The 11,419-nt window shown below is 33.8% G+C and overlaps 1 protein-coding gene across 1 annotated transcript in view; it reads left to right on the top strand.

Moving 5' to 3' along the window:
• The first annotated feature begins 7,477 nt into the window (after positions 1-7,477).
• LOC132057544 (protein TORNADO 1) overlaps positions 7,478-11,419 on the top strand; it is a 6,016-nt gene continuing 2,074 nt past the window's right edge. The window contains exons 1-3 of the mRNA XM_059450181.1: positions 7,478-7,802; positions 8,762-8,848; positions 10,189-11,416. Of these exons, the coding sequence (XP_059306164.1) occupies positions 7,647-7,802; positions 8,762-8,848; positions 10,189-11,416 (1,471 nt within the window). The 5' untranslated portion in view covers positions 7,478-7,646. The remainder of the gene's footprint in view (positions 7,803-8,761; positions 8,849-10,188; positions 11,417-11,419) is intronic.

The following is an 11,419-nucleotide window of genomic DNA, read 5'->3' as shown; positions in this document are numbered from 1 at the left end:
AAATTCTCAAAATAGTGGGGGCTAAAGAAGAGAGAAAAATATTTATCATGAAAAGTGGTTTCTGCATCTTTGAGAATGTTTTAAAAAGTGTGGCGAGTGCATGTATTAATCTTGAAATAGTCACATGTTTTGCCTCAATGCTTGATAATTTGTTGATCTTTGGCTCTAACATTAGTGTTGTTAAATTAAATTAAAAATATGTGTAGCAGCCATTTTGATGTGAGAAATTTGAGTGAGGCAAATATCGTTCGTAGAATGAAAAATATAAAAAATATGTGATAAAACTTTGGTTAAACAGTCACATTATGGTGAGAAAATTGTGAAGTACAATTTTGTGGATTATACATGTGTGCAACTCCTTTTGATTAAGTGTTTATTTATTCCAATTCAAACTGAAAAATTGTGATAAATAAAAAAGGAGTGTGTTAGCTTAAATATGAGATATGTGACTGACTGCCCTTGGTTGATTTTGTGTATGTAGCAAAAGTACTTAGTAGGTACAAGCAACCAGGTATATTTACTGGGTAAGAATTTTTGTGGCTTGTTATATAAAAATGTCCTGCTGTACTCAAAAGATTTTTTGGTGCAAATATAAACACTTGGTGCTATTTGTTAGAGATTAAAAAAATTATTATTAACAACTCTACCATGGAGGCTGAGCAAATTGTTTTAGCTTCAGCTAGTGAAGAAGAGAATTGGTTGAGAATTCTATTATCTCATTTTGAAAATGAATTTCTTCTAATTTTTATTTATTGTGAAAGCATTAATATTATTGGTAGAGTATAAAACTGTTATTACAACGGTAAGTACAGACCCCGTGAGGAGAACATATAATACTGCGAGATTGTTTGTGAAAAGTGGTATACCATAAATATTGATCGTGTAAATTTGTGATAATCTTGCAGATTTATACAAAGGCCTTTGCAAGAGAGGGTCTGGAGCACATCGAGGGGGATGAGATTGAAGCCCATAAATTCCTAAGCCATGTACGAGGAAACCCAAACTGAGGACTAGAGATTCTATAACCAAGTTCAATGGAAAAAACAAATCATATGATGACTTGTTGTGAAATGCACTATTATTATTTTAATTCCCTCCCTTATGATGTGAGTGCATTTATTCTGTAACGATTTGTGGAGGTTGAGTTCATAAACTCTTAATGAAATTTTGTAGCTCGTATGAGTGGGGTATTAAATTTACAGAAGCACCCTTGACAAATTTCACCTATATGAGTGTGGAAGAAGGCCGCTTCCTATGAGATGCGGGATAGCATATAAGCCGTAATGTGTTGGCTAATAAAGCTTATGTCAACACCTTGATTATTATGTATAAGCAGTGATACTTTATTTCCCGTAAGCAGTCATAGTTCAATGCAGAGCACACTACTGACTCTGGAGTAGAGATCGTTGTTTTATTAAGTGGAGGTTCAATGCAGAGCACACCTTCATTATGCATAGCAGGGGATTGTAGGTTCTTTAAGCATTTTAATATTATTAAAAAAAAAAAAAATCAGTGCATCCACTTCACATTTCTTGATAGTGGCATTTATGCCAATTACTCTCTGCCGTTTATGGCTCCATAAAGAGGCAGAGAAATGGTTTCATAATTTCTCACGTTGTGGAAGTATAAAGTGGATGAATGTGACCATTATTCAACTTGTAACTTATGTCATAATTCTTTCATTATTTACCTACATTATTACCCCATCTCCCCACTTCTTCCCTAATTCATTGCAAGGATGAATTTCTCACCTATAAATAGAAATCATCCTTAGCTTTTAGTGGGTAGAAAAAATATGAAAGAAATATTGTGTTGTAATGTGAGAACATGTTGTAAAGTGAGGTTAGTATAGTGAAAAAGAGAGTTGAGAGTAAGTCTCCAACTAATTCACGTAAAAGAGAGTATTTTGTTATGTTGAAGGAAGGTGTTTTTTTGGTGGAGCTTCAACTAATTCCAGTTGTTTAGCCACACGATTTGGCATGGTTATTATATCCCGGAGGGGACAAGTAGAAAGAGATTCTTCGCCGGACCGATGAAGATTATACCATAAAAGCATGATCAATCTCCTTAAAGAGGAAATGTAGATATCCGCGTCTCACCGAAGAATATTTTATTTATTTTGTTTTTCATTTTTATTGTATTTTTCAACTGTAATTTATTATAATCTGTGATAATTTCACCAACAAAGTGAACTATTGGTTGAATGAACAAGTGGATCTTGATTTGTACTGTACATAGATTGCACCTTTTCGGAAAAAAATAACACGGGTTTGTCGATTTTAAGTTTGAATTTAAAGTTACTTTTCGATTAAGTTTTTTATTAATATTTTCAGCAACATCTCAAATTCCATATCTTGATGTTATCTATATATTAAAAAAGTACGAAATGTTAACACAAAATGTTGACTAACTTTTTTAACCTTCGTTAAGTGCATCTTACATTGGATAAAATTATAAATACAATTTATATCTACATGAGGATTTATCAAAAACAACCTCTCTACCTCCCACAATAGGGTAAGTTCTGCGTACTCTCTACCCTCCCCAAACCACACTTGTGAGATTTCACTGGGTGTATTGTTGTTGTTGTACTACATAAATGCATGTTTTAAAATATAATAATTTATTCATATAAATAAATTTTATGTTGGATGCATTATATATTCAGGAGTTTGACAAGTATTTAAGAATTTTGGGTAAATTAAAATCGAGTAACTATTCAAATTTATTTTAACAAGATTTTTATTTTATCCTTGGGAATAATAGCTAGCTCTTGAAGTAACGGTAGGACTTCCTCTCAAACTTGTTGGGGAGAAAAACTAAAAAAGAAAACAAAAATAGACTATCCTAAAAAATTAATTTCATTGAAGAATATTCTGAGGAAATTTTATAAGTATATTGGGCTAATCTTTATTTAAAATTTAACTTTGATTGATGATACGGTGATGTTGGGGGTTGGGAATTCATATTTTTTTGCGCAACCTTGTGAGCTTCAAACCTGTCAAAATGAAACAAAAATTAAGTGTTTGGCTGAGATGTTGCGTTTTAAACTCATTCAGAATTTATAACTTATATGCACATTAGTATAATTTTTCGTCGAAGGTTGTTTGGTTGGCCACTCTTACATGATTGTAGCTCTATCAGTGGGTGATGTGGCATCTCTTGTAATGCGTAATCCTATTTATTCTTGGTAAATTCTTAAAAATGCAACCCAACACAACATTCTGTACTAACAAAATCTTATTTTTTATTTTTACCTGCATATATTTAGTTAGTTCGTACTCTGTACTAACATAATATCATGAATGATTACTTGGCATAGCTACTTCTAAGAGGTGATTACTGATAATAATTACCTTTTAATGTATTTATATTTAGTAGCTATAATGATTTTGTAAATTACCATTGGTAGCTATACCAAAATGACAAAATACATCAAACTTTTGTGGTTGGAGTGGTTATTGGGTGTGGCTTTGCCCCTACCCGCCTAGATTCGAACTCAGCCAATCACATTACTTTTCTTACATATTTTTCCTAGCTTCTTCTCCTTGTATTTTGAGTGTATCTAAGTGTATTTCGTCATATGTATTTGGCTCATATTGTATCTCATATGAATTTGGCCTAAGTGTCATGTATATGAAGCCAAATACTGTCACACCCCCACCAGGAGTAAGACAGGCTCCGACCCGTAGGCCGGGAACTACCTGACTTATCCGTTACTTTGAACATTATAAACCATAACTCAAAGAACATCGTACGCAGAAAAGGCCTAACATAGGAATATCCGATCATTCAAAGACATATGTTCATATGGACCGACAAGGTCGCCACAACATAACGTATATCATAAAGCCGGTAAGGCTAACAAAGAAGTGTCAAGAGTCTTCAAAAATAAGGCCAACAAGTGCCTCCAAAATATTATACAACAATATAAACCTTTGGATTATAAAACATCTATTACACACACGTCTACGAGCCTCTACATAGAATATAAATAATCATAAGGATAATACCAAATAGAAATAACCTCAAAGGCTTTTAGTGGAGCGCTCCGAGAATTCGATAAACGTACCTTACGGTCCGATCCGTCTCCCCGCCTACCGCGAGCACGAGGCCGCGTCCACAAGAAGGGAGGTTCGGTACGAATAATGAGAGTTGAGTATGTAAGGCATGAATAACAACATAATATAGATATGAAAGGTAACATGGAATAAGAGAGATTTTGTTTCGGATGCCTCGTAAGAAGGGTGTCATGCATGCTTAGCCTTTTACAAAAAAAATATTTTTATACATATATATAGTACCATGCCCGCCATTAAGGATTCGGTGTCATATATATAGTATCATGCCCGGCCATTAAGGCTCGGTGTCATATATATAGTATCATGCCCGACCATTAAGGCTCGTGTTATCATCATTAGCCCGCGTCCGTGGCAATATCATAACATGCCCACCGCAAAGGGTGTGCACATCTACGTGCCATCTCGGCCGACTATAGCGCGTATTGGTTGTGTGAGAAAATACATACATATATATAAAGCATGCGTGAGAGCCCAATCAAAAGCCACAACTATATCGGAGTGACGTAAGGTCGGTAGCCTCCGATTATATTATGGATCAATCATCATCGTTTATCCCACCTCAAGAACAAGGGTCATAAGGTGAGATTACCAACAATGAAGGAAATTAAGAAATTGCAAAGTAAGCTCAATCACCTCATAATAATATATAGCTCATGTAATTGGAAATCTCTATGAATAAAATCATCTCATAATAGCATGAAATCCGTATGCCTTGGAGCTTTGATAAACAAATCCCTCATAATCATTGTCACGGTTATCATAAAAAAAAATTATTCATCTTTAGCACCGTAAAAACTTTAAGAGTCATGAATCTCTAACATTCTTGGAAATGAGGATTTTTATGGAATTCATGCATGGGTTGATAGGAAAAGAATCATGCCTTTAAAAGAAAGAGGAATAGCCTTAACATACCTTTTTGGTCGCCTTAATTTTAACAACTCAACGCTTGTCCTCCCAGGCTCGTAAATCTATATTCAAGAAAATTTATACTATTGTTAGACTCACCTTTATACGCTTGTCTTAATCCTTCAAATAAATCTTTCTAGAGTTACCGAAATTCGGGCAGCATCTCCCCTATTTATATGCCTAGCCCGAAATCATAATTCAACAACCAACAGCAATAACAATAATACCAACATCACAACAACATTATCAACACCAATAGGCTCCATAAAATATCCCACACGATGTTTTCATAGTTTCTCAACTATCCAACTTGTTATACGACTATTTAATGATTTTATCTCCGTAAATAAACTGAAATTAATATTAATGATAAAAGATTCATACCTTATTCTTGTTAAAATAGCAATATCTTCAATATCCACTTGAATCCACGTCAAGATCCACCGCCAAACGATACTATAATCGTGATTATGCGCTACCCGAGCCTCGATTAGCTAAAATCACTCAATTCTCTCAACTTTTTATGACATAAATACCCCTATATGTTTGCTGAGCTTTTTCATCTGATTTTTGATGAAAGTAAAGGGGTTTTGACGCTTTTATAGGTGGGTAAAGTCTTGTAATCCTTTATCCTAGCGCATCGTAGCATTCTTCAAGCGCATCGTAGCACGCGTTTCTGCTTTGTCAGCCTATCTTGTAACGTCCATAATTCTCTACTCCGTTGTCTTATCGACGAGCGGTTTATTGCGTTGGAAACTACACTCGACGAACTTCATTTTAGGCTTTTGAAACACCTTAAAACTCCTAATAAAATAGGAGATATACCCCTACAAAGTTGACTAAAAATCTACCCAAAATCCTGCCAACTTTTTTCAAATTTTTGTCAAACTTATTTCTTCAATTTGCTTGATCCCGAAATCTTCCGAAACTCTCCATACATGATATTTATCACTAATAATACTTGATAATAGTCATGTCCGTTGGTTCCAAGGTTGTCCTTCCCGGTTACGACTTACAAGATCATAATTCATCCTTTACTTAAATAATATACTTAATAATGCTTCGTTTCTCACACTTCAAAGTTATTTTACCTAGCCATAGCTCGACATACTTACATTCAAATTTAACCGTTTGCTTCTCCGAGGTACGGGGTGTAACACTGAAAGTGCGGGATGTAACATTATATGAACCAAATACATATGAGATACATTCAAATAAAGTTCAAATACATGTGACATCAGATACAAGTGAATATGTACACTCAAATACAGCGAAAATGTACCACTCAAATACAGTCAAATACAACGTAAATCTTTTGTCAAATACACGCAAACACACAAAAGGTGAATAAGAATGGTAATTTCGAAAAGGTAGCTACGAATAGTAAGGAGGGACAATAAGGTAGTTATTTATGTAAGTTCACCTTTATCTCTTCCTGATCAGTTGGGTAGTATTATGAACGATTGAATTTGAGATTCTATTAAGGGAAAAGGTGTATATATACGTGTATATATACATATCAACTTTGTGATTTAGAGCAGATATATCTCTTATTAAAAAAATGGTGCATATATATCCCTGCCATTACACAAATGGCATAAATATATCTTTTAGCTTATTTTTTAATTAAAAAAAATGTCACGTGGCTTTAAAAAATAAGTCTACCCATTTTTTAGTAGACTTATTTTTTTAAAGCCACGTGATAATTTTTTTTGGTGGGTTGGGTTTGGTTCGTCTAAAAAAATGGGTAGATTTTTTTTTTTAAGCCATAGATAATTTTTTTTAAAAAGAGCCAGATAATCAACTAGAAAAAAAAATTGTCACGTGGCTTTTAAAAGTAAGTCTACTAAGAAAAGGGTATACTTATTTTTTAATGCTACATGATATTTCTTTAAAAATTAAGCTAAATTAGTTTTTTTTTTTTTTAAATCCGTTAGCGAAAAGGATGTATTTGCACCATTTGTGTAACGGTAGAAGTATGTATATAACACTTTTTTAACGAGAGATATATATGCTCTAAATTACAAAATTGAATGATATATGTGCACCTTTGCCCTTCTATTAATAATAACAAGAAGAAAAAGGGGGGTTGATTAGTTTAATATGATCTTATTTGTTACATGTAGTTTTCCATGTACATTTTTACAATTTACAATTATTTATGATATGTATGTCTTACATTATATATTTGTTTTTTCACTTTGAGGTTACAATTTGTTATCTCTTCGAATACTATCAAAATAAGACAACTTTTTAACCACATTAACAAATAAATAATGCGATTAATCACAAATTCCTTCTTCACTACTCACTAGTACCAATTCATGAAGAAATAGAATTCTTGTCTTCTTAAAGGGTACAAGTAAATAATATTCTTTAACTGTCTTAATCAAATCGCCGAAAGAAGAATGAAAAAAGCAACCTGATATCACGTCTCTCAATTATACAAATTAGTCAAAAAGCAGAACCTTTCCATTTCACACACTGTCATGTAAAATGACAGGAACAGACCATATAACATAAAGCATTAAGCCTAAAAATATTTTCCAAGTCCCAGAAATTAATTACTACTATATTGAAATGCGTAGAATTGGCTGAAACATTTGGGCAATATGCACTGTATATCTTTGATTTGGGTGAATTGCATTTTAAGCTAGCATGAAATTAATTGACAACTTGTGTAGCAAAATACAACTGAGCTTGAAGAAACCGTTGAATAAGGACCCAAGTTCGAGCATTGGAATAAATTCTGAGGAAACAAGCATTGAAAATTTTAGAGGTCCAGTTTCAATGGAGAAGCCGCCATTTTTTCCGGTAAGCGTTTGCTTCTCTGTATGCAATTTTCGAGAAAAAGAAGAAGAAGAGATAATGGCATAAAGATGATACAAAAATAATGAGAAAATGACAAGTATGGTCTTTTACGTTGAGGTAGGTTCAAAATAGTCCCTTGAGTATGCATTGAACAGTTCTGGTCCTTTAAATTTGTTAAAAGTTAACGGTTTTAATCTCTGTCAAATATTTAACAATTTATTTATGTTAGATTTAGCGAAAATAGTGGAAAAAAGATTTAATCATAAACACCAAGAAAGTCTGATTACATCCTAAAATATGCAACACAAAAAATTACATTGCACATTAAAAACTATATATAATAATAACATAAGTTACATCTTAAAATGCTGCACCCGAACTCTAAAAATAAATAAAAAATAACAGAAGTCACAAAAAATTGCAGTACCTTTAAATGTAATCTCCAAGGATTTTTAATAGCTCAATTGATTGATTATTTTAACTATCACTTTATTGGTGAGGGGGTTAATGGGAGAGGACGGTTCGATGATTTTCATCACGTAATTTCTTCCCCATTTCCTCTTCACCTTCCCCTGATATTTTTAAAAAAATTATGACCTCCCACTTTTTTTTTTTTCCCCTTAGTTCCCCTCAAATCTAGTCGATAGAAATCAACAATTATTAAAGATCAAAATTGTCCAGTGCATACCTAAAGGACTAGTTTGAATCTATCCTCACACGTAATGAACCATATTTGTCATTTTCTCATAAAATAATTTTGCTCGACCCCATAACGGAGAAGCGAATCAGAGGAGAGAGAACTTATTAATTCGTTAAATTAGAAATCGGCGTTTGTGCTTTGGACCAAAAGTGTCCCAAAATCTAATATTTAAAGGACGGGGAATGTTAAGTCTAATATTTAAAGGACCAAGGTTACATCAACCCTTAAACTTAAGGGCTGCTTTTGTCTTATTTCTCATCAGGAGTCTAGGAACCCAGTAGAGGAAGGCCAGCAATCTGCAGTTCCCGATGATTTATTGTCTGACGGTTGTTCTTCTAGTTCAACTCAGGTTTGTAAATACATTTCTAGTTTCCTTCATGATATGCAACTTATTGAAACTTATATTTATGACCTTCAAAAGTAACAATGCGTGGAATACATGGGAAAGAAGGACACTTTGAGGTGCTTAGGTACTTTTTAAGAAAAGTAATGATACTTAAGTGATTTTATTGTCCTAAATGAAACAAAAATGACTTTTTGTAGGAAATCAGGTAATTAACTCAAATATTTTGTGTGAAATATTGTTTTAGTTTAAATATTTTCTATAGTTTACGGATTAAAATATGGTATGACAAGTTGGAATCTTTTAAAAATTTGCTTATACGTGGCAAAGATGTTTGATTTTTACGGTGCCAAAAATTTGACTTTGAGTGAATTGTATTTTTATGAAATTAACACACGGTTAAGTGATTCTAATAAAACAAAAAGGTAAGTTTGCGATTTTATTGATATAAAGAGAAAATTTCGTTCATTTTTAGCAAATGCTGAACTATAAAAATCATTTTGTATTGCTACTTTCAAATGCAATGACAATGCGTCAATGGCTACTCTTTTATTTGCACCAAATTATTGTTCTGCTTTACAAGTAAAAAGAAACACATGATACGAGGAAAAAGAAAAAAAGAAAAGAACCAATAAATTTGAGATGAAAAAAAGAAGATGACGTAGATAGTTTAAAAACTAAAGGAGTCGACTAACATTCCTTTTAAATATGTTTATGACTAAAAGATGTGTTCTGTCTAATATATTCTTTGTCTTTTCACATTTTACTATTTATGCAGTTAAAATGATATTGAAAGTTGGGTGTTAGTTAAAGAAATAAAGAAAGTTCCAATGGCTATTATCAAGTAGTCAAAGCTAATTGAGCTTGTCTTAGCTAAGTTAACTCAACGTAGGGAGCGCTCTCCCCCTATGTGGCACAAATCCAAATTAATCATACCATCTTGATTTTGGAATATCGAATGCATGAAGCAAAAAGAAAGAATTTGAAAGTTAATAAAGGGCGGAAAGACCTAAAGGGTATTGGTATCTCTTAGAGCACATTACATGCCAGTTGTACTAACTGTAAGAGCAAATTCCGTCAAACAAGCTTGATTTGTCCAGCAGCTTTTTTGCCTTTTGCTTTGCTGATCTTGAATTCTCCCCGTAAATCTCATGTAATTGCAGCTACCAAAAGCTTTAAAGCAAAATGATATAATGTCCTTGAGTTCAATTTGGCATCACAAATAAGGGAACTATTTTCAGAAAGAAGATATCTTGTTGATATCTTAGCCTCTAACTATTGTAGCATAGCTTGTGAATTGCATGGCAGCAAATCAGAAACTAAGGGAGTTTCAAATGGTTTCTCAGGTGAAGAAAATGAAAGCAAGCCAGAAACTAAGAGATCTTCAATGGGGATATCAAGTGATCAACTCTTCAAGTCTAGACCTGCATAGTATCTCCTTCTATCTTTCTCAGCCAGCAACAGGTTGTCATCAAGAAACGGAAAATTCCATTAAATTAAACATATCAAAGGAGAGTCTTTCCCATTTCTCTGACCTCCTTGTGCTCTTGAAAACATCAAAATGTACTCAAGCTTCCTTGAGAGACTTGGAGTTCCACCAGGTTGAATGGGAGTTGCAGCAAGTGAGAAATCTCAGAGTTTTGCTTGAAAATAGTTCCAGCATTAAGCAATTAGTCTTTAAGAGAAACAGGTTTACTGCACAATGCTTATCTGAGCTTTCAGAAGTTCTAAAGAAGAATGGAGTGATCAAGGAAATAATGCTGTCAGAATCAAATATTGGTCCCATTGGAGCTTCTCTTCTTGCTTCAGCACTTAAGGTGAACGGAAGCTTAGAAGAGTTGCAGATATGGGAAGACTCTATTGGCTCAAAGGGAGCAGAGGAGCTTTCCAAAATGATCGAAGTTAACTCAACTTTGAAGCTACTCACCATTTTCGATTCCAAGTCTATTACTGCCACACCTTTGATTTCAGCAGTTCTTGCGAGGAACAGGTCAATGGAAGTGCACATATGGAATGGAGAGAACAAGGAGAAAACTTTTAAGGTGGTTGAATTTGTACCTGAAAACAGCACCCTTCGGATATATCGTCTTAATGTCTCGGGTGCTTGTAGAGTTGCTTGTGCTTTAGGGATGAATTCAACTGTGAAGTCACTCGATCTGACAGGAGTTCGGTTGAAGTCCCGTTGGGCAAAGGAATTCCGATGGGTTTTGGAACAGAACGGGACCCTCAAAGAGGTAAATTTGTCAAACACTTGCTTGAAAGACAAAGGAGTTGTTTATGTTGCAGCTGGGCTTTTCAAGAACCACAGCTTGCAGAAGTTGTATCTTAAAGGAAATTGGTTTGGAGGTGTTGGTGTAGAACATTTACTTTGCCCTTTAAGCCGATTTTCTGCGCTGCAACATCAAGCAAATGTTAATCTCAAATCACTTACTTTTGGAGGAAAAAGAAATAAAATTGGTAGGGATGGGCTTGCAGCTATCTTGCAGATGTTGACAAGTAACGAAAGCCTTACCAGCTTCGGAATATATAATGATGGGAGTTTAAAACCGGATGATATAGTCAGAATCTTTAGGAGTT

This window comes from Lycium ferocissimum, chromosome 5 (assembly GCF_029784015.1).
Source record: "Lycium ferocissimum isolate CSIRO_LF1 chromosome 5, AGI_CSIRO_Lferr_CH_V1, whole genome shotgun sequence".
In the NCBI taxonomy this organism is placed as follows: Eukaryota; Viridiplantae; Streptophyta; class Magnoliopsida; order Solanales; family Solanaceae; genus Lycium; species Lycium ferocissimum.
The sequence above is the reverse complement of the archived record's forward strand: the minus strand, read 5'-3'. Positions and strand labels throughout refer to the sequence as shown.